General features: G+C 56.7%; 7 protein-coding genes and 1 non-coding gene across 8 annotated transcripts; 6 read left to right on the top strand and 2 right to left on the bottom strand.

The window, feature by feature from the left end:
* The first annotated feature begins 70 nt into the window (after nucleotides 1–70).
* Nucleotides 71–2,229, top strand: SCHCODRAFT_02593909 (uncharacterized protein). The gene is made up of 6 exons (XM_050344006.1): nucleotides 71–323; nucleotides 378–458; nucleotides 506–613; nucleotides 667–714; nucleotides 760–798; nucleotides 857–2,229. Coding segments are annotated over exons 1-6 (1,524 nt in total). The 5' UTR covers nucleotides 71–322; the 3' UTR covers nucleotides 2,104–2,229.
* On the bottom strand, nucleotides 2,168–4,452 carry SCHCODRAFT_01194127 (uncharacterized protein; the record flags this gene model as incomplete). The annotated part of the gene is made up of 2 exons (XM_003026280.1): nucleotides 2,168–4,258; nucleotides 4,324–4,452. The coding sequence occupies 2 exons, from the start codon at nucleotides 4,450–4,452 to the stop codon at nucleotides 2,168–2,170; spliced, it is 2,220 nt and encodes a 739-aa protein (XP_003026326.1).
* A 1,350-nt stretch (nucleotides 4,453–5,802) lies between these two features.
* On the top strand, nucleotides 5,803–9,645 carry SCHCODRAFT_02719041 (uncharacterized protein; the record flags this gene model as incomplete). Its single annotated transcript, XM_003026370.3, has 8 exons — nucleotides 5,803–5,839; nucleotides 5,892–5,963; nucleotides 6,021–7,212; nucleotides 7,397–7,597; nucleotides 7,662–7,770; nucleotides 7,869–8,160; nucleotides 8,278–8,364; nucleotides 8,424–9,645. The coding sequence occupies 8 exons, from the start codon at nucleotides 5,803–5,805 to the stop codon at nucleotides 9,638–9,640; spliced, it is 3,207 nt and encodes a 1,068-aa protein (XP_003026416.1). The 3' UTR covers nucleotides 9,641–9,645.
* Nucleotides 9,646–9,841: 196 nt separating this feature from the next.
* Nucleotides 9,842–11,198, top strand: SCHCODRAFT_02644601 (RNA-binding domain-containing protein). Its single transcript, XM_003026369.2, has 7 exons — nucleotides 9,842–10,002; nucleotides 10,079–10,251; nucleotides 10,308–10,404; nucleotides 10,456–10,518; nucleotides 10,571–10,712; nucleotides 10,821–10,959; nucleotides 11,084–11,198. Exons 1-7 carry the CDS (start codon nucleotides 9,870–9,872, stop codon nucleotides 11,102–11,104), a joined length of 768 nt encoding a protein of 255 aa, XP_003026415.2. The 5' UTR covers nucleotides 9,842–9,869; the 3' UTR covers nucleotides 11,105–11,198.
* Nucleotides 11,199–11,320: 122 nt separating this feature from the next.
* On the top strand, nucleotides 11,321–11,406 carry SCHCODRAFT_t263. Its single transcript has one exon. It is a non-coding gene; the product is annotated as a tRNA-Tyr (tRNA).
* Nucleotides 11,407–11,883: 477 nt separating this feature from the next.
* SCHCODRAFT_02126946 (uncharacterized protein) lies at nucleotides 11,884–13,586 on the top strand. Its single transcript, XM_003026368.3, has 2 exons — nucleotides 11,884–11,967; nucleotides 12,019–13,586. The coding sequence occupies exon 2, from the start codon at nucleotides 12,076–12,078 to the stop codon at nucleotides 13,474–13,476; it is 1,401 nt and encodes a 466-aa protein (XP_003026414.1). The 5' UTR covers nucleotides 11,884–11,967; nucleotides 12,019–12,075; the 3' UTR covers nucleotides 13,477–13,586.
* Nucleotides 13,587–13,739: 153 nt separating this feature from the next.
* On the top strand, nucleotides 13,740–15,621 carry SCHCODRAFT_02593921 (uncharacterized protein). Its single transcript, XM_003026367.3, has 2 exons — nucleotides 13,740–14,082; nucleotides 14,138–15,621. Exons 1-2 carry the CDS (start codon nucleotides 14,055–14,057, stop codon nucleotides 15,565–15,567), a joined length of 1,458 nt encoding a protein of 485 aa, XP_003026413.1. The 5' UTR covers nucleotides 13,740–14,054; the 3' UTR covers nucleotides 15,568–15,621.
* A 196-nt stretch (nucleotides 15,622–15,817) lies between these two features.
* Nucleotides 15,818–18,329, bottom strand: SCHCODRAFT_02644605 (DAHP synthetase). The gene is made up of 7 exons (XM_003026279.2): nucleotides 18,112–18,329; nucleotides 17,833–18,043; nucleotides 17,701–17,784; nucleotides 17,475–17,648; nucleotides 17,333–17,421; nucleotides 16,552–17,277; nucleotides 15,818–16,498 (listed from the first exon to the last, which is right to left on the bottom strand). Exons 2-7 carry the CDS (start codon nucleotides 17,896–17,898, stop codon nucleotides 16,075–16,077), a joined length of 1,563 nt encoding a protein of 520 aa, XP_003026325.1. The 5' UTR covers nucleotides 17,899–18,043; nucleotides 18,112–18,329; the 3' UTR covers nucleotides 15,818–16,074.
* Between the last annotated feature and the right edge of the window lie 1,387 nt (nucleotides 18,330–19,716).

The following is a 19,716-nucleotide window of genomic DNA, read 5'->3' on the forward strand; positions in this document are numbered from 1 at the left end:
CGCTCGGCAAACGCCGTATCAGCGGTTGACTTTCGCCACTACGATGCTTGTTGTCAGCATGGCTATGGTAGCTCCGACACAGCAGGCGCGGACCCCAGACAATAGCAGCATATCGTCGACGCCTTCTGCTGTGCTCTCGTCATGGCGATGGGTTCGCTGAATTTTTCCCTATTGTCTTTCGGCAAAAGTCACCGTATTCTCGTCGGCGAAGGGGCTGTCCACATATAGATGGGTCTCTTCGGGCACGCAAGCGTTTCTTCCATACCTCTCTTCGTTCTCTCTTCCAAGACCTGTCCTCAACACGACGAACCCATCGGTTCAAAGTACGACAGCTGTTCTGAACTAATATCCTCGTATCTGATCACTAGTCATGATAGTGAACAGCCCTCAGGCGCAGATGGCGCGCTCTCGCTACGGCGCGTCGATTATACAGCTTCCGCCATCCGGAAACGGCGCCAGTGAGCTCTGTTCTCCTTGCGCATCGCCAGTACTGATGCTCGAACAGCGCAAGTACTCCCTCTAGTTCAAACTCAGCCGCCGCCGCCGCCGCCGCGACCGAAGGTGGAGCGGGCGAGCGCGAACTTGAAGAAGGATTCTGTGGAAGGAGATAAAGGTGAGTTTGTACTGCCAAAAGGATCGACTGAGTGTTGAACGCGGGTTTTCAAGGCGAGACTTTGACGGTTATGGAACAATCTACAATCGTCGGGCCGCTAGGTGAGTTTCTGCGTATCGCTCCGGGATTTTACTGACTGGAAGCAGTCTCTCCGCCGCTGTACCACAACCAATACTCCTCTGCAGGTACTACTGTCTCTCTGCCGCTTTCTCTGCACCGTTAACTGATTGGCATATATGATAGTGGACATCGCACGCCCTACTCCTGCGCTCGAAAGCGTCACGGTCTCGCCCCACCCATGCTTCATCGATCGCTTGCCGACGGAGCTTCTATGCGTCATCTTCATGATGTGCGGCGACCCGAACAAGCTCTTCGCGTACCCGCGCAACGAGCCGTCGGACAAGAAGGCCGCTCAGAACAAGACCCATTTCTACAGCAGGGCGACAATAGTCATTGGTCATGTCTGCTCTCGATGGTTCCACATTACGCGGGGCTGCCCACAGCTCTGGACTATGGTCGACATGCCGCTACCCCAGCTCTCTGACGTCGTCGCGCTCAGACTCAGTCTCAAGTACTCTGCGAATCTTCCCCTCACACTTCGAATCAACGACTATCACTACACTCCCGAAGAGCGTCGAGGCACAGACGCTTGCACAGCATTGATGCGCCTGGTCGCTGCGTCTGCCTCTCGCTGGGAGGAGATATCCATCATCCTGCTGGGGCGCGTCAAGTTAGCCGATATGGTCCAGCCGCTTTTGGAAGTTCCGCGAACATCCTATAGCTGTCTTATGCGTGCGATGATTCGCTTCGAGTCAGATGACGACAGGTCGGTGACAATGCGCCTTTGGGAGATGTTCTACGCGTCCCCCGCCCTCAGAATTGCTCAGTGGTTCTACGCGCGTATCAATGCCCCTCAAATCGTCCTTCACCATCTCACCCACATCGGTGCTTGTGTTATACGCCCTGAGAAGCTCACGGAGCTTCTCGCGGCTTGTCCTAATCTCGAGGTGCTGCAAGTTGCCGTCCGACCCGCTCCGGGTATATACCCTGGCCAGGAGGATGGTTATCTGTTCCCAGTCATATCGCCGCCCGTCGTCCTTTCGCATCTACGGACCCTCGAGCTGAGCCGCATGTGGGACTGGTCGCGCGTCTTCGACAGCGTCACCCTGCCCCGTATTAGATGGCTCCGTATGTCCGGAGCAGGGATACAATCTCAAGCGATCAGCGCAATGTTGCGTCGCTCGTCAGCGAGGCTGGAGGTGCTCGTCTTACGGCGATTATTTTGGGGAAACGATGAGGAGGTGACAGCTCTACTTCAGTGTCCTGAGCTACAGCATCTGAAGATCTTTTGCTATCATCCATATGAAGGACGTAGCAATAGGCGACCGCCGGACCTATTGGATCCTTCACCGTATATCCCACCTGCGGTCGTAAAGTATACAAAGGTTTATGGAGAAATCGAAGCTATGTATGATTCTTACAGATTTTGATAGTCTATAGTACACGAATGTCATACATACACCTCACTGCATCGAGTGGTCGTAAAATGCAACATCAGATATCGTAGTTTATCCTCCAGTGCTCGTGAAGATTGAATATCTCTTTGACCACGGAAGGGCATGGCCCCTTGAGCGTGAGACGGAAGTACCGCGTCGTCCGCTGTGCAGCATTAATCTGCGGAATGAGCACGGTTGGATCATCCACGATAATATGCAGAGCAGGGGGGAAGCGGACGTTCCGCGGGTTCAACATGTCGGTCAAACTTCCTTCTGCTTCGCCTCCTTGATCGGCATCATCCTTTTCGTCGGAATCGTCCCGGTGCAAATCATTCTGAAAGTTTACCACCAGGAGGTCCAAGTTCTTCGACTGGTCGATGATGTCCAAGAGCTCGAAAGCAGTCAAGGCAACCTTGATGTTGAGCTGACGCAACTGACTCAGAGGGAAGCAATAAGAGCGGTAGATCGCTGCGCTCCCCTCGATGTGCAGAGACGACAGGTTTAGCAGATACCCATGCAGTATCCCTGTGTCGCTGAGATCACCTGCGTCCTGTTCGCCATCCATGTCGATATGCACAGCGAAGAACCGAGGTAGGAAGGGTCGGAGGTGGTACATAATCCTGGCCATCGTATCTTTCCCACCTTCATCAGTGAGTTTGCCGATGCGGAGGTATAGCTGGGTCATCACCTCCCGGACTGGCTCGAATAGCTCCGGAAGCCGAGGTACCACGTTGGCGAAGTCGCCGACCAGGTAATTTCTGTCGTAGTCTCCGACATCGCCCTTCATCCCAACATCAACGACGAAGGTCGATCTGTTCGAGCAGAACTTGCTAGCCCTGCCGCGTCCAACGAATGTAGGAATGGATAAATCCGGCGGTACGAGCTGCGCGCTATCGCCAGATTGCACCCGGGCACCGTCATGGTTGGCCGGGTCTTCTCCTAAAGACGAAGGAGACCCTTCGAGGGACGGAGTAGGCTCCTCGCCAACGGATGCCGAGGGCCCCTCATCGCCGGCTGATTGGCCAGCGTTGAAAGGCGGACTCTGAAACGACTCGCCGTCGACAGTAGCCGTAAGAGGGTGCGGGACATGAAGCTCTTCAAGATGCTCGCTCGAAGCCCCAGGAAGAGCGCCAGCAGCAGGATCAGATGGCGCAAGCGAACGCAGAGCCTGTACATCGTCTCGGGGGCCGTCTTCGGATGCGCGGCACGAGGTTTGAGCTGGCGCTTCCGGAGAAGCGACGAGCGACTTCTCCTCTGCTTGAGCAGAAGCATCGGCTGGCGTAGGCGCTGCAGGAGCATTCACTCGACCAGCATCGACGTGCATGGCGGAGTCTTCCTGCGATGGAGCAGTTCCGTCTACGGTCTGGGATCCGACGAGGAGACGGCCTGGGAGACTTGAGGACTCGTCGAATTCGGGTATGTCGACTCTGACGTTAAGCTCCGAGGGCGTGTGCGTACGCGAGCGGTGGACTGGCGACCAAACGGGAACATCGCCGTCGATGAAGTTGTTGTTGATCGCGCTAGCAGCAGCGATGGGTGACGCGGGACCTGTAGGATCGCCACGGCCTGCGAAGGTCGAGTCGGTAGTCGCGACCGGCTGCGGTTGCACGTCGTTCGAAAGTCCTTGGGGGGCGGAGGGCTCGAGGGAGGCGTTGTCACCTGGACTTAGCTCCAGCTGTTGCACAGTGACGCCCGCAGACCCTTGAACGTCTTCGTCGTGGGCCGAGGGAGGAGGGCGATCTGCCATGCGCCGCAAAGAGTCGCGCATGTCTTGAAGGAGCTCGATGACCCTCTCAGAATGAACATCCATATTGGAGAGGAGTGGGTGCACGCGCGAGGCCAGATCCGCCGAATCTGTCGCTTGAGAGGAGGAAGGGTACATCGCGGCCGGCGCAGAGGGTGGGGGTATCACAGGTGCTGACAGGAGACTTGCGTGCGTAAAGGTTGGCGACTGCACCTGAGCTTCGCGGACGCCCTGCGAGGCGACGAAATGAGCCGAGGGCCCAGCAGATGAAGAGCTCACACCACTACGGCGGTTCCTAGCGTGAGTGACACCATCGAGAGTATCAAGCCGCTCGCGCGCAGCGGGGCTGTGTGGACCGGATGCTGCGACGTTTGTCAGCGTCTCGTCGAGGCCTGGAGCAGCCCTCTGGCTTGTAGACGTCGCATGCGATGATAACATCGTCGAAGCGGCGTTCAAGCTAGTGTACTGACCCGTATGGTCGGCGTAGACGGGAAGATCTTGCGGATGGGCCATGAGATCGTGGGGCGGCGATGGCAAGGGGCCTGCGCCGTCAGTCCGAGGGTCGCCAGTCGTGGCTGCGGTGTCGCTCCGAGCTTCATGCGGGCGTGCGAGCCGGCTCACGCCATTCGGAAGAAGTCTCCTAAGCAGTCTACGACCGCGGGACAGATGAGACGCCATGGGCCGGAGGATTCAGGTCGAGCTTCGAGTGAGAAGAAGTATGAGCTTCAAGTGTGCGACGACGGCTTCCTGAAGGGCCGTTAAGGTCAGCAAACCAGCTGTATGTGGCGGAAGCACGTACACCAGTGAGCCGCGCAGACTTGGGTCTTTGAATGTTCTAAGAAGCGTGCAATTCGTCGACGGGAAACGTGAGGAACGTGACGGGGGAGGCGTGTGAAGGACGTGAAAGGGTCGTTCGATGCTGGAGAAGCCTGCGCGTCTTCGAAAGCTTATAAGCGTGTATGCCCGAGCCATGGCCATTGACACGCCCGTAAGGAGATTCTGTACAAATTCAGTAAGTGTTGTGTGCCACAAGAGGAACAATGGCACGAACCATTAATGCCGGGGAAGGAACAAGGACGTGGGTCAACTGGCCATACCAATGCTGAAACGCTCACGGCTTGATACAGACTTGAAACAGCTTACGAAGGTGAATTAGAAAGACGTGCGTAGGAACAAGTATACCCTTGTTGGGCTATGATGCATTGGTGACTTTGAGGCGATGGCACCGCCGTTGAACTCGTCAGTATCCCCGCTTTGACTGCTTGCTTGACGAGTCAGATGTCGTAGATTCTGATACCATAGAATGCAATACGCTCAAGCGACACCCGAGACTATCGATTTTTCCATCGTCGGCGTGCGAAGGAAGGAGGGCTAAGCAGCGCCACAAATGTCGGTAGTCCGGAACAGAAACTTCCGGCATTTGCCGCTTTTGCTTTCGCTCCGACCACCTAATGCAACGCCCGTAAAAGCGTAAGCCTGACTCGTACATCCTTTCTTCTCTTAGATGGTCACAAAGGTATGATGATACTTGGGTGAATGGTGTCCCCCGATTCGGCCATAATGCAAGCGTGACACTCGCGAACTGGCCTGAGCGGTCTTTGCTCACGGCGCGCCCATTTACACGACGAGCTTCCATATATAAGGACGACCCTAGATCGTTTCTACGGGCCAGAAATTCTCCCATCTTGAATTCATATGTCATCGACTGACGCTCACCGTACGGATTCCTGTCTCTTCACCTGGAAGCTTGTCGCTCATGGTATCCCAGGTATTCGTGGCGCGAGGTCTGGCGCTTCTCTTCGCGCTGAAGTAAGAGCAAACGACGCTCGACTTAATATAGACTCTGCCACCCTAGGTTAGACAGCGTTTCCATCGTCAACCTAGAGCGAAGGCTAACGTCCAATCAAGATTTACCCCATCCTCGTCCATCAGGTTCTCGCAGTGGCATTATGGACATAGTTGCTGCCTCTATGCATCTATCAACATGTAGGGCTCACCCTCGCAGACTACTTATGCTGGGACTGACAATCTTCTCTAGCCGATATCGAGTGCGTCATCAGACTGCTGCAGGCGCGCGTAGAGTACTTGTATACCTCTACCGCAAAACCAGGTGCGTGGGCCAGAGAAACTTTGACTGGAACACCGCTGATTATGCACATTCTCCTAGCCATGCACATCAACGAGCTTCCCAACGAGATTCTTTGCCACATCTTCGGGTTATGTGGTGATGTGATGTCAGGGCTTGAGTACTCGTGCGACGGCTACATGCATCTTGCAAAACCGAAGGCTGTGATTATTCCGTACTCTTCCTCCCTGATCTGCATAACTCGGGTTTGCTCGCTTTGGTCGGAGGTCGCAAGAAGCTGCCCACGTCTCTGGACGCTGGTAGAGGTGCCTTTCCCCCGGGGTATCGACCACATTTTCGTCAGATTGTGCCTCGAACTGTCCGCAGGAATTCCTCTTATTCTCCGGCTCAATGGCATGATGCTCGCCCCCGGTGCACCAGATCCACCTCTCGTATTCTGTCGATCCCTCGTGAACCTGGTGGCGAGCGCGGCGTCTCGCTGGAAGGAGGTCTCAATCAGCCTTGGGGCTAAACTTGATGGACTCGATCCGTTACGCATGCTGCCCCCGGGATCATTCACCTCGCTTGAACGAGCGTCGATACAACTTGAACTGCGGAACTGGGGAGCCCACCAGTCACGTCCGGACAGCGATATTTGGCGCATTCTGATGCCATCCCCTTCTCTCCGAGCTGTGGACTTCTGGGATGACCCGCGCCGGCATCCCCAGCTTCGTATCGCGTCGATGTCGCTTCGGAACATCACCCATTTGGGCCTCAACCAAATCAGGAACAACGAGCTCAAAGACATTCTTGCGGCCTGTCCCCGCGTCGAGGTTTTGCAAGTTATGCTCGGTCTTACTTTGGCGCCCGGACAGCCGGACACGTACGCTCTCCCGATGCCGCCTTCCATCATGCTTGGGAGATTGCGCGTCCTCATGCTGAGCGGACAACGAGACTGGCAGCCCTTGTACGACTGCCTTACGGCGCCGAGGCTCGACCGTTTGGACATCTCCGGAGCGGGCGTGCAAGCAGACGCTATCGAGGGCATGTTGGACCGCTCCTCGACAAAGCTTCGCATGCTTACCCTGCGCGCGATCCATCCCAATGACTTGGATGACGCCGCGAACTTGCTTCTGTGTGGACACCTCAGGGAGCTGAGGATTCTCCGCGTCGAGGTCTTTAAGCCGAATCCTATGCCGCCTGGGCGCACCGCAGACTTCGATCCCCGGCCGTTTTTGGGTCCGCAGGTCGCGAAATGCTTGTTCGCAACGGAGTTTAGGGCAGCAGAGGATGCGTACGCGGCATTGGACTCGGGAGTAGTATAGCTTCGAATCACTATGGTTTTTGCAGTCGCTCAGTGCTAGCAGAAATTCGAGACGATCGAAAGTTGTCGTGTCACTCAGGGATGACGCGCGCCCAAGCCAGAGGGTGGTCGAGCGGCAATACGGGGTGATACGAATTCGATGTTTATACTATAGGCAGAAAACAGGAGCTATCCAAGTGATGTACGGCCTCCAAATCATGGTTCAATGTGGACTCGAGGACGGACCAACGCCACAATTGTGGGTGATCCGAAGCAGCGACGCTCGGCATTTTCCGCCTTCGCCTTCGCTCCGACCATCACAGTTCGTCCGTGTGAACAACGCGGCTTCCATCCCGTTTACCGTTGCTGTGGGACTGTGGGCTCTTTTCATTCCAATACGGAAACAATGGTGTGGATGCAGCTCTGAATCGTGACGCCAGAGCTGGTCGAACCACGCCCTTGCCTCCTCCCAAGGAAGCAATGGTTCCTGCCTTTGTTCCTCCGCGGGGCGCACAATACCAGCCATGGCCGTCCGAAATTTCCATCTCTGTGCGTCAATCAGCGCTCAATTACAGGACACCCATATAAGCTGCGCGAAATGACAGAGTTCTGCACCAGCAATATCTTCTTACTCCCTTCCTATCTAGCAATTGTTCCTTGACGTTGACATCGTCGAAAAGACTCGCGGAAAGGATACCTGGAGTACGTTCTGTCTGCAACCCCATCGATTACCGTATAACCCTCTCCACACAAGCAGGAACCCTCCGCTCGTTCGAAACTCGCATTACTGCCCCCAAACCTCGCTTACGGTTGATGCTATGGAACCTGGAGCTTCCCGCAGTCGCACGCTTCGATTGATTGTCGCGCACTGGCTTGCGCGCTCGAATCGCGAAGTCCGGGATGATGATATATCTGCGACCAACAAGGCATCGAACCAGGGTGAGCACCCACTTTAGTCGCCCTATATCCTCATACCACACTCGCCCGTCGTATCTACACATCATCTCCAAGATTCCCTTCAGTCTATCGATTTGTGACGCTCACCTCGGCAAACAGCTCTTCTCAGGGTGGAAGAATCCAAGGCCAGTCTCGAAGTTGTTTACGAACACATATGTCGGCTAATCGAGCAGTACTGGCGGCGACGTATGTCCCAGCAATATAAACCTCCTCACTGGAACTGATTGTGCCCTTTTCTCTTTCAGGCGCTCGCATCAACGAGCTTCCCGTCGAGATTCTGTGTCTTATATTCGGGTTCTGCGGCGATGCGATCTCGGGGTTCAACTACCCGCGCGACAGACTGATGCACCACTCTGCGAGCTCGCCGCAAGACTCGCAGACCTACTCCGAAGCCATATTCACCATAACTCGCGTGTGCTCGCGCTGGTCGAGAGTTGCCAGAAGCTGCCCTACCCTTTGGACGCGCATAGAGATGCATTCACCGCGGTGGTGCGACTACAGATTCTTCAGGCTTTGTCTCAAACTCTCCGCGGGACTGCCCCTTATTCTTCGACTCAATGGTGCGCTTCCCAAGAATCGCGCGCAACATCCGCCTACCAGATACTGTCGATCCGTCATTCGTCGTGTAGCGGCAACCGCGCCTCGCTGGAAGGAGATCTCCATTCGCCTTACTCGCGATTTCGACGTCCTGGACCGGCTGCGCACGCTGCCACCTGGGTCATTTGTATCCCTCGAACGAGCATCGATCCGCTTGTCAATGCGAGCTCATGACTCTCAAAGACCGCGCCCGGAAATCGATATCTGGCATATCTTGTGCTCGTCCCCTTCTCTTCGAGTGGTGGACTTCTGGGACGACCCGCGCCTACCTTCCCTCCATATCGCATCTTTACCGCTTCGGAATATCACCCACTTGGGCCTCAACAAGATCAGGAACAACGAGCTCAAAGATATTCTCATTGCTTGTCCCCGCGTCGAGGTCTTGCAAGTCTGGCTCGGATGTTCAGTGACGCCCACTCAACACGACACGTACACTCTTCCTATGCCATCCACTCTCTTGCTCAAAAGACTGCGCGTCCTGATGCTCCGTGGGCAACGAGACTGGCAGCCCTTGTACGACTGCCTCACCGCACCAAAGCTCGATCGCCTAGACATATCGGGAGCCGGCGTGCAAGCGGATTCCATCGAGGGCATGTTGGCGCGCTCGTCGACCAGGCTACGCATGCTTACCCTGCACGCGATTCATCCCGAGGACTTGCCGGACGCGGCGAGTTTGTTGACGAGGTACCCCTTGTGCAGGCTACGTATCCTCCGCGTCCGGGTCGCTAAGCCCGATACTATATCGCCTGGACGCCCAGACTTCAATCCTCGACCCTTCTTGAGTCGTCTGGCCGCGAGGAAATGCCTGGTTACGAAGAAGGTTAAGGTGGCCGAGGACGCGTACGCGGCGTTGCGACGCAGGTAGTGGAGTAGTTACTCAGATAGTATCAATCCTGTCCTGTATTCGCTCCTGCCAAAAATCGTAGTTTATGAAGACAATATTCCTCGCATGAAGTTTCGAATTGCAAGAGGAGACCTAGCGCCACAAAGTCTCAAGGAGCCGGCCACGCGGCCCGGCGCGCCGCTCTTTTCTCCCATCCACCACCAATTCCACAATAATGGACGTGCCCCCCGCTCCCCCGCTGGCCGCGCCGATGGCGGCGCCCCAGCCTGTCGTCCCCATGCCTCCAGTGACTGTGCCCGCTGCGTCCGCGACACCTGCCGAGCCCGAGTACGCGTGCGAGACGCTCTACATCCAGAATCTCAACGAGAAGATCAAGGTCGACAGTGCGTATCCTATGGCTCGTCCTCGAGGACGTATCGCTGACCATGCTTGTGATGATCTCCTATCTTGAATACACAGTCATGAAGCAGACCCTTCGCACATTGTTCAAGACGTACGGCGAGGTTCTGGACGTTGTAGCCCATCGTAATCTTCGGATGCGCGGGCAGGCGTTCGTGTCTTTTGCGGATGTCAACTCTGCACGGCGCGCGGCGCGCGAAGTGCGCGGTTTCCCCCTGTATACCAAGCCCATGGTGTGTGGATGTGTTCGAGTGAGGGCGAGCGATCGCTAATCATCCTGACTCTGCAGCAAATATCATTCGCGCGTACGCGGTCCGATGCAGTTGTCAAGAAGTTGGACGAGTCTCAATTCGACGATCACAAGAAGAGGAGGGAGGAGCATAAGCGTGCGTGATGCATGCCCTTGATACTGAGGAAGATGCTGACAGTTGATTCAGGCAAGACGCGATACACGAACCCCCTCAAGCAGAAGCTCAAAGCCAAGCGGTTGGCATTGGCCAGTGCGTGTTCTGCAATGTCGTTGCCTGGTATTCAGCTCATCGTCCCTTGCAGGCGACGGCGTGTCCCATCTCCCGGCAACGCGGCGGCCGAACGTCCTCATGCCGGACGAGTACCTGCCTCCCAACAAGATCCTCTTCTTGCAAAACCTGCCCGAGACGGTATCAAAAGACCAGCTTACGGCCTTGTTCTCCCAGTGCGTGTTGCTTTCTTCCCCTTACTTCGGACAATTATGTTCCCAAACTCGCCTTCGCACTATCCCCTTTGCTATTTCCCTTTTCGATCCGCTAATTCGACGATACAGATACCCCAACCTCCACGAAGTGCGCATGGTGCCGACGAAGAAGGATATCGCCTTCGTCGAGTACTACGACGAGGCGTCGGCAACGAACGCGAAGGACGCGCTGCACAACTACAAGATGGATGGCGAGAACAAGATCAAGGTGCGTAGGCGCTTTTCAATCCTCAATATCACCGTCCTGCTTCCACTCCTCCTCCGTCGATTTGCAACATCTGCCATCCTCTCTCCATAATGCCGGTTCTCCTTCGCTGACACCCACCCCGCAGATCACGTACGCCAGGAAATGATCCTGGCAATGACCTCTTTACGCTGTACGGCTTGTTGTATCATAATGTTTGTTCAACCTCTTGCACGATGCTGCTTGCGCGCCTGCCCCTTCTCGTGGTCCCTTTTCCCTGTGCGCTCCCGAAGGTCCAAGAAGCGACTCGCTTGTGCGTGGATTCACTTATGTGAGTGTTTTCAGCCTGGCGCTCGAGTGTGTGCGCGCCAATTACTCTTCCATACCTTCCTTAGCTCAGTTGGAAGAGCGTCAGACTGTAATGGATACCTTCACATCTGAATGTCGCCTGTTCGAACCAGGCAGGGAGGACTGAGTAGCAACTTGCCGTTGCCTTTTTGCTTGAGGGCGCGAGGGTCGCTCACACTCAGCTTGCCCATTCCATGATTGTGAATCCTATTCAATGAGCTCGAGCGATGCGGGTGGTATAGTTTCCGTGACTTAATGTCGACTTCGGAAGGCGGTAGTCACGTTGTCGGAGTGACGAACGCGAACCGCGCATCTTGTCTTTAACCATCACCAGCACTCGCTTGTGTACGTCTTGCTGAAGTCGCGAATTTGTTCCTATTCTGCTACCACGATAGCCACCCCGAACAATGGGGCGACCGGGATCAACACAGCAAATCCCTGCCCTCCGGCTCACCCTAGCGACGCTGGTAACGATGGGCTCCGTACCAATTGTGATTCGTGGCTCGTGTGAATCGCCGTTGACCAGCCGTGCTCAGACCACGCCTCCCGCATATAGGGCGCATGAGGCATCGGTCAATCTGCTTTCATGACCTCCTTGCCGCCGCCCTTCTCTAGCGATACAATCCCAGCAGGCTTGGCCAGCATCGACAAGCTCACCGCGGTACGTCGAAGTACGGCCACACAGTGCGTCTATTGTCATCTAGTTGCTCGAACTTCGTACTGAAATCTACGCAGACTTGATTGCGTCGAAGCATTAGCACCTCTCGCCAGTGTCCTCGCGCTGAATCACTCATGGCAAGCTTGGGACCAACTGCGAGCGATAGATTCGTGGCGCCATCCACATGCCCGACTCCCGAGCTCCCTGATCTTGACCTCGTCTTTCTTGACCCTCGTTTAAGCTCGAACCCCGACGAGAGCACAAGTTCAAGCATCGCTGGTTCATCAAACCAGACGAACGATGCTGCTGTACCACCCGCAAATGACGCCACGCCACCAACTCAGCGATACGATAGCTCAGGATCAAGCCCGCCAACTCTTTCCCCGACACCAGTCAAGATCAGCGAGACCGAGGGGCGACGCTGCAGCTTTCTAAACCGCTACGACGATCTTAACGGCGTCTTCGTTCGGTTCGGCCCCAGCAGAGATGAGAACATATCCTTATTAGAACTTGTCGAGCAGGTCTTTCACGAGCTCGAGGATGGACCTGCGATACCTTCTCGATTCAATGTTGCTCTTCCCGCGCCCAGAAGAGGTCTTGCTGGCGAGTATGCCTTCGTCGCGCCAGCTGATCAGTCCGTCTTCGCGGCCCCGACCGACACGACGCTCCCTACTGCAGAGCAGGTGCTGTTTGAAGATGACTGGAAAGGTACCCTCGCCTTCGTCAACTATCATCCTCCAGACATGAACATCTTCCAAGGGAGATTGCTACATGTCACAGTCGGCACCGATGTCGATGAGAAGCCTCTGACGCCGAAAGGAAGACACTTCCAGTTGTATGGCTCTGTTCCGCTCGACGCGGCGCTACGCAATCTTCAAGAACTCGACTACTACCGGCTCACGCAACTCGAGCTGGTCATCAACGAGTCCCGAGTAAGAGGCGGTCTACACCCGGATGAAGATTCGCTCTCGGTCATCTTGGAAGCGCTGGCGCCACATCTGTGGCGACTGGTATTCGTGCGCATCACGTTCAAGGACGATCACACGGCATCGCACGGGGAAGCTCGCGTCACCGCCGCGTCCACATCTGCCGGGCGCACGCGTATCAGAGGATTGAAGAAGGAGTTCGGCCTGCTTTACCAGCTCGAGCTTCACGGACAGACAACGGTCTCCCGCGTCCTCCAGTTCCCCTTGCACCGGGTGTCCTATCTTGTTCTCGCCATGCCTGTCTCCAGTCAGGACCTGATGGACATAGTCGAAGCCTCGTCATGGGCCGGCGGACGCCTGCAATGCCTCTATCTGGCGAACTTCGTTGCGGGACCGATGCGAAAGCCCAGGCGGTTCACCTTGCCAGCCATACTGGATTTGACGACTGTGGATGCGATGCATCCTGGGCTGACGCAGCTCATCTATGAGATTCCGGAGGATGTAGAGGTCCGCTTGACCGCGATTGGCCCTTCGCCGTGCTCGGAGGCCGTCGAAGTTTTGTTCGCTTCTCGTCCTACTTGGTTTCTTCGTCACGTGAATGCATCGTGAGGCAGAAGCCTGGATGTCGACCACCTTCTGTCTACGACAATATCTTCTACTATAGCTCGTACATTCTTCCATCACGATATGTTATGAGCATGAATAACATTGACGCCCGGACTGAAGCCTTCGTGATAGAGATGCGGACCGTCGGGCCGTTGCATTGCCACGAGGTCCGCACTCAGAAGTGGTGCCGCTCCTTGTCCTGAACCAATAATCACTGCATCGGTCCTCGCGGTGTAGCTGTACTCATCTACCCTCTTCCTAGGCATCCGATCTACTTTGGATATGCGTGATCAAGCAACACAATTGCGGCCGAGTGCTAAACCCATCGACTTTCAGGATTCAGAGCCTCCTCGATCTAGCCCATGCCTCGCACGGGAACCACTCTCGAGGATGTCGATGTTCTTCATATCACTGTCGCGGACCACTGATCTGCTTTTGTCTATGCATGTCGCTCCCCATTCATGAATGGCATCGACAACAAAGAACCCCGCAGTGGCCATTCCCACGACGGCACCGACCATCAAAACCGACCAACGCCTCGTATACCTTGTCTCTGACGACCACCAGCGCGACGACCGAGAATGCAGGGCGCTGTGGATTCGACTAACAGTGCGTCACTGTACTCTATTTGCGTAAAATCTGACTGACCTCACCACTTCTTCAGTGCCATATAACGCCACCTATCCCGCCGACGTGGACCCACCACCCGAATCCCCTCCCCCAACATACGCGCAGGCGACCGGATCGCCCGAGCGCCGCGGGATCTACAGTCGAGTGCGCACTCGCATTCGCTCGCTCTCGCACTCTGGACCTCGGCCCCAACCCCGCAATGACCCCGCCCACGCCAGCGTGCCACAAATGCCGCAACATATCTTGGACCAGCTATACGCATTGGGCCAGCTGCCATCCTTTGTGGTCCAGCGCAGCCAAATCAGCCCAGATGCAATGTTTGACTCCTCGCGATCGTCTTCCCACTCTCCTTCCTTTCCCATGCCGCATCGCGATTCTAATGTGGCGCCCTCGAGGGAGGGCTCCGTTGACTCGCAACCTGACATTACCTTCCCGGAACCGGAGTTTCCGCAAGAGATTACTTTCCCCGTGCCAGAGATCTCCGACTCTGCGTATGCAGACGTTCTGGCACGCAACGTCGCTCCTTTGAACATCAGACCCAAGAGCTACCACAACACACCTGACTCAACAGCCGACGACGACACACCTGCGTTTCCGCCACCCAGCCTCACGCACGTTCGTATCAAGAGCGAACTCCGGTCGAAAGCATCGATCTACCTCTCCCTCGCCATCGGTCCTCAACAGAGCGAACGCTACAAGCGTTTCGAAGAGTACATGAACGCTCTAGCCAGCAACGCACGCCGACACCCGCTGGCCAACGCGAACACGACTTGCGACGAGAAGACGGCACTCGCATTCGATACGCTCTACCACAAACCCTCGTTCTACTTCAAGGAGTTGAGTATCGTCCTCCGCCACACCATCGTCCGCGGGGGCATCTTCCACGGCCAGGACGCCTTCCGCGCAGTCCTCGGCCACCTCACGCACCTGCTTCCCAGTTTTCGGACCGTGACCGTGCGCTTCGAAGCCGAGGGAGACATCGAGGCCGACTCTCTTGACGACCCGTACTCAGACTTCCAGGGGTGTTTCACGGGCCTGCAGCGTCTTTGTCTCCTTTTCCATGGTGGCACCGACAACCTCATCGCACGTCTTTCCGCGTTCCCACTGCACTCCCTGCAGAAACTCTTGCTCACCGGCAAAATGTCTGAGGCGGATGTAATTTGGATTTTATCGCAGCCTCGACCGCACCGGCTCAACAAGCTGAGCGTACGCACGCTCCTGTACGACGGCGATCTCGAGCAACCTCTCTCACCCAAGCAACGACGCAAGCTCAAGTGGCCGGAGAGGCTGATCATCACCGCGCAGCGCGTCCCTACCTTTTTGGGCATCGTGCCGCGCAAGTGCGAGTTCACGCTCAAGTTGCCGGCCGCGGACGCGGCGGTGCAGCGTCTGTTCGATGGGGAGGTCATGCCGCGGTGGACTCTGATTGTGGACCCTAGAATCGGTGGTGAAGATAGTGTATAGCAATCAAGACAACGGAATTTTTCTATGGATTTCATGCGGGAGAGTACGGCTTGCCAGCGAGGCGCTTGTCAATGGTGCTGAGGGATGCTGCAAGCGCGACCGGTATGAAGGCTTGCCGTCTTCAGCTCGGTAATGTGCCCTCTGGAGGTCGGCAACCGTTTTGTATTGTCCTCTCGCGGTGTATACGGCATGACGAGAGCGATGAGCACAGCGAAGCCCAAGGATATTAGTTTGAACCATCCATTGGGACACCGCGTTAGTTCCTCCGTCCCAGCCCTTGGCAAGTAATCTGAATATATAGATGCCATTCTAGGTGCGTGTACTATTACAGAAGTGCATAAATACGAGATAGCATAGCTGACTACGGTTTACTTATAGCTTTTACAGTAATAGATCCCAAGTGTCGCAATCGACTTTTGGTTCTGGCCCTATGGCCACACATGCAGACATCACCACCCACCACAACCACCCGCGATCCAAAGATGACCGCGTCGCCCGAATGCGGCTTTAGGCCTTGGGCGGCGTGCCCGCGCGCGACGCGATCCTGGAACCGGAGCGGCTCTGAATCCCGCCTAGCGCCGAGTACAGCGTGTCCTCCTCGTACGCGTTCTTCTTGCCCCTGCGGCGCGCGCGGCGCTCCTGCTTGTAGTGGTTCGAGATGAGGAACGCGAGGTCGAGGGACTGCTCGAAGTTGAGGCGCGGGTCGCAGAAGGACTGGTAGCGCAGCGGCAGGTTCGACTCGCAGAGCTCCATCGAGCCGCCGACGCACTCGGTGACGGAGAAGCCCTTGTCGTCGAGCTCGCCGGTGAACTCGAGCGAGACGCCGCCGAGGCGGGAGTTGTTCTCGGCGTGGATGCGGATGCACGAGGTGAGCTCAGAGATGATGGTGCCGAAGCTGCGCGTCTTGAGACCGGAGGCGGAGGTGTGGGTGCTGAGGATGATGTTAGTTCTGGCTTCGTGAAATGGATCGGACGCTATACTCACTTGCCGTGCATGGGGTCACACACCCAGGCGACGGGGTGTCCCGACGCCTTCACCGCCGCGATATGGCCAGGCAAGAACTCCTCGACCTTCGCCGCGCCGTAGCGAGTGATGAGCGTCACCCGCCCCAGCTCCTTATCCGGGTTCACAATATCCAACAAGCGCACCAGCTCCTCGCCCTGCATCGACGGGCCGACCTTGCACCCGATCGGGTTGCGGATGCCGCGGAAGTACTCGACATGCGCATGCGTGAGCTGCCGTGTGCGGTCGCCGATCCACAGGAAGTGCGCGGAGGTGTTGTAGTGCGCCTTGCCGAGGGGCTTGCCCGACGGGACGTGCGCGCCCGAGGGGACGGGGAACTCGCGCGTGAGCGCCTCCTCGTAGGGGAGCATGAGCCCCTCGTGCGAGGTGTAGAGGTCGACCTCGCCGAGCGGGTCGTGCCCGCCGCCGTGCTCGAAGGACTTGCTGCTGTCGTGGCCGATGGTGCGGCTGAACTCGAGCGCGTCGGACAAGCCATCGAGGATGTTTTCGAACTCTTGGCGGAGGGCGGGACTCTGAACGTGGCCGAGGGACCAGTCGCGGGGCTGGTTGAGGTGGAGGGAGGCGAAACCGGAGGAAAGGAGACCGCGGAGGTAGTTGAGGGTGGTGCTGGAGTGGAAGTAGGCGCTGAGCATACGCTCGGGATTGGGCGTGCGGTCGTCGGGGTCGAGGCCATTGACGTTGTCGCCCCTACAACCGGATGTGAGCGGCGCTAGTAGTGGGAACACGGGAGTGGACTGCATACCTGAAGCTGACGACTTCCCGATCACCGATCTTCTCGGTGGCGCTGCTGCGCGGCTTCGCGTACTGACCTGCGATGCGACCAATACGGACCTGCAGATATAGGGTCAGTGAATGCTGTTGGCGAATAAGTGCTGTGTACATACAACCGGCATACGAGAACCCCAGACGAGAATGAGGGAGAAGGAGAGAATGAGGCCGAGCTTGTGCGCGATAGCTTCCTGGTTGCATGCGTCGAAGCTCTCGGCGCAGTCGCCAGCATGTAGGAGGAAGGCCTCGTTCTGCTGGACCTTGCCAAGCTGGTAGCGTAGACGCTCGATCTAGCACGCGAGTGAGTCATTCGTCAAGGGGAAGGACGTCGATCATGCACACCTCTCCAGGAGTGACGAGAGGGGGGAGCTTGGAGACCTTCTTCAAGACGTTTTCCAGATGATCTTGGTCGGGGTAGACGACGTCCTAAGTCACAGTCAGCGGGGGAACTCCGCCACAACCTCGCATACGCACCTGCGCGATCGGCTTAGTCCTCCACGACGAGGGGGACCAGTCATTGTTGGTCGACGACGAAGACATATTGCTCGTGGTGGTGGATGTAGAGTGTTCCGAGTGGGGGGACGTCCGAGCAGAGTGTGCACCGAACAGACACGTCGGGCAGTTACTTATAGGCTGGCTGTTTGGGCCCGACATTTGCGGTAAAGAGGAGGTATTTTGATTGGATCTGTTTGGGCCCGGCGTAAGCGTTCGTCGGGGACGCGACGTCCGCATGAGCCCGGCAGGGTTACATACCGCGTGTCTGGCCTGGTTCGTCTCGAGGGAGGCGGTGGCGGGCGGGAGTGCTATGAGTCGTGTCCTGAACGGACCTGATGAGATCTAATCTGCGCTGCGGCAATCACCGGTGCGTCGATCGTGTTTTGCTGAGCACTCGGGGTCCGGCGGAGGGCGAGCTTTGGGTCCTCAGAAAGTCAGAGTCTTCAACCTGGATGGAGGGGGGAAGCAAGGAGGACGAGGGGGCGGAACAACGAAGGAGGAATTTCGCTCTGGACCGTCACGAGCTCGCGGAGAGAAAACCTCGTGGCGTTCGGCAAACGCCGGTTCCGGACATTCCGCGTCGATTTCGATGGCTGTAGGCGCCTACCATCATCGTCCCGGACAGGCAGCGGACACCATCGCTCGCTCGCCCCTGATCATACCCTAAACTACCCCATCGAATTTCTAGTGCTTTTTGCTAGCTCTGTTCCTCAGCCTGCAGTCGTCATCTCGGCATACAAAATGACTTCGGGGCGGCCAGCACGCCAATCCAGCTCAGCTCGCGACGATTGATTGCTCGCCAAGCCCGCGTCTGAAGACTGTCTACCTCTATGACCTCAGCCCTGCTCTTCTCCCTCACTGTGACCGCTAGCGGCCGTCTGCGTCGGGGCCAGTGGCTGACGAGATCAGTCAACAGCCCGACAGCGGCCTCCCGATGCAAGCATTGGGACGTTGACCGCCGACAATCGCTCAGAGATGAAGGCACTATATTCGACTGAGAATACCTTGACCACTCTTCGTGTTCACCGCAGACCCAAGCGCCTCGCAGTTGTCAAGCATACCTTCAGACTTTGCCGTAAGGGGCGCCCCTTTCGTGCTAGTTCCACAGGCCATGGTCTCTCTCCTCATAAGCTTCAGAACTCTGAAGAGCTCAACATCATAGCGCTAGCTAGGTGATAGGCATTGCTCGCAGTAAGCAGGTATTCTTAGTTCTTATGTGGCCACGCTTGATCTTCTCAATCCAATCTACCTTCAGTGAACACCCTCGCGTCCTCCGCACCCAGACCGTTCCTCGAACATCGGGCCTCAGTCACCTTTTAGTCGCTCGCCATCCCGCACCCTCTCCCGTCATCCATCCTTATCCACTTCAGTAGCATACGCTGGCCAACTCCACTCAACCCTTGAATGCCAGTCATCGCCTTTCACCCACATCACCGAGATCCCGCATCCCCAGCGCAGCCCGCGAGTGTGTGTGTGCTTATGGCAGGTAGTGACGCGTATCCCTTCTACTCTACCTTGCAGTCCCTCTCGCCGCTGGTATCCGCAGCGCAGTGACGTCCTTCCGTCAACGCAGCAGCCCCCGCAAGCAGCCTTCCGCCAGCAACCTGTCTCTGCATCGCACCCTCATTGACCTACAGGTGCCCTCAAATGATTGACGGGCGCCCGCCGTTGATAACCTCCACGGTGTGCTTAACATCTATCTTGACGTGCCGCTACGGCTGTCCGTCCTCCGCATTCCCTTTGTCTCCGGTGCGCTGTCGCCATTAGGCAGGTGCTCGTGCGGGCATACACACCGTCGAGGACGTATACTCACGCCGTCGAGAAGGGTTCACCACGCCGTCTGATGATGTCGAGAACCCGTTC

Source organism: Schizophyllum commune, assembly GCF_000143185.2.
Source record: "Schizophyllum commune H4-8 unplaced genomic scaffold SCHCOscaffold_16, whole genome shotgun sequence".
Taxonomy (NCBI): domain Eukaryota; kingdom Fungi; phylum Basidiomycota; class Agaricomycetes; order Agaricales; family Schizophyllaceae; genus Schizophyllum; species Schizophyllum commune.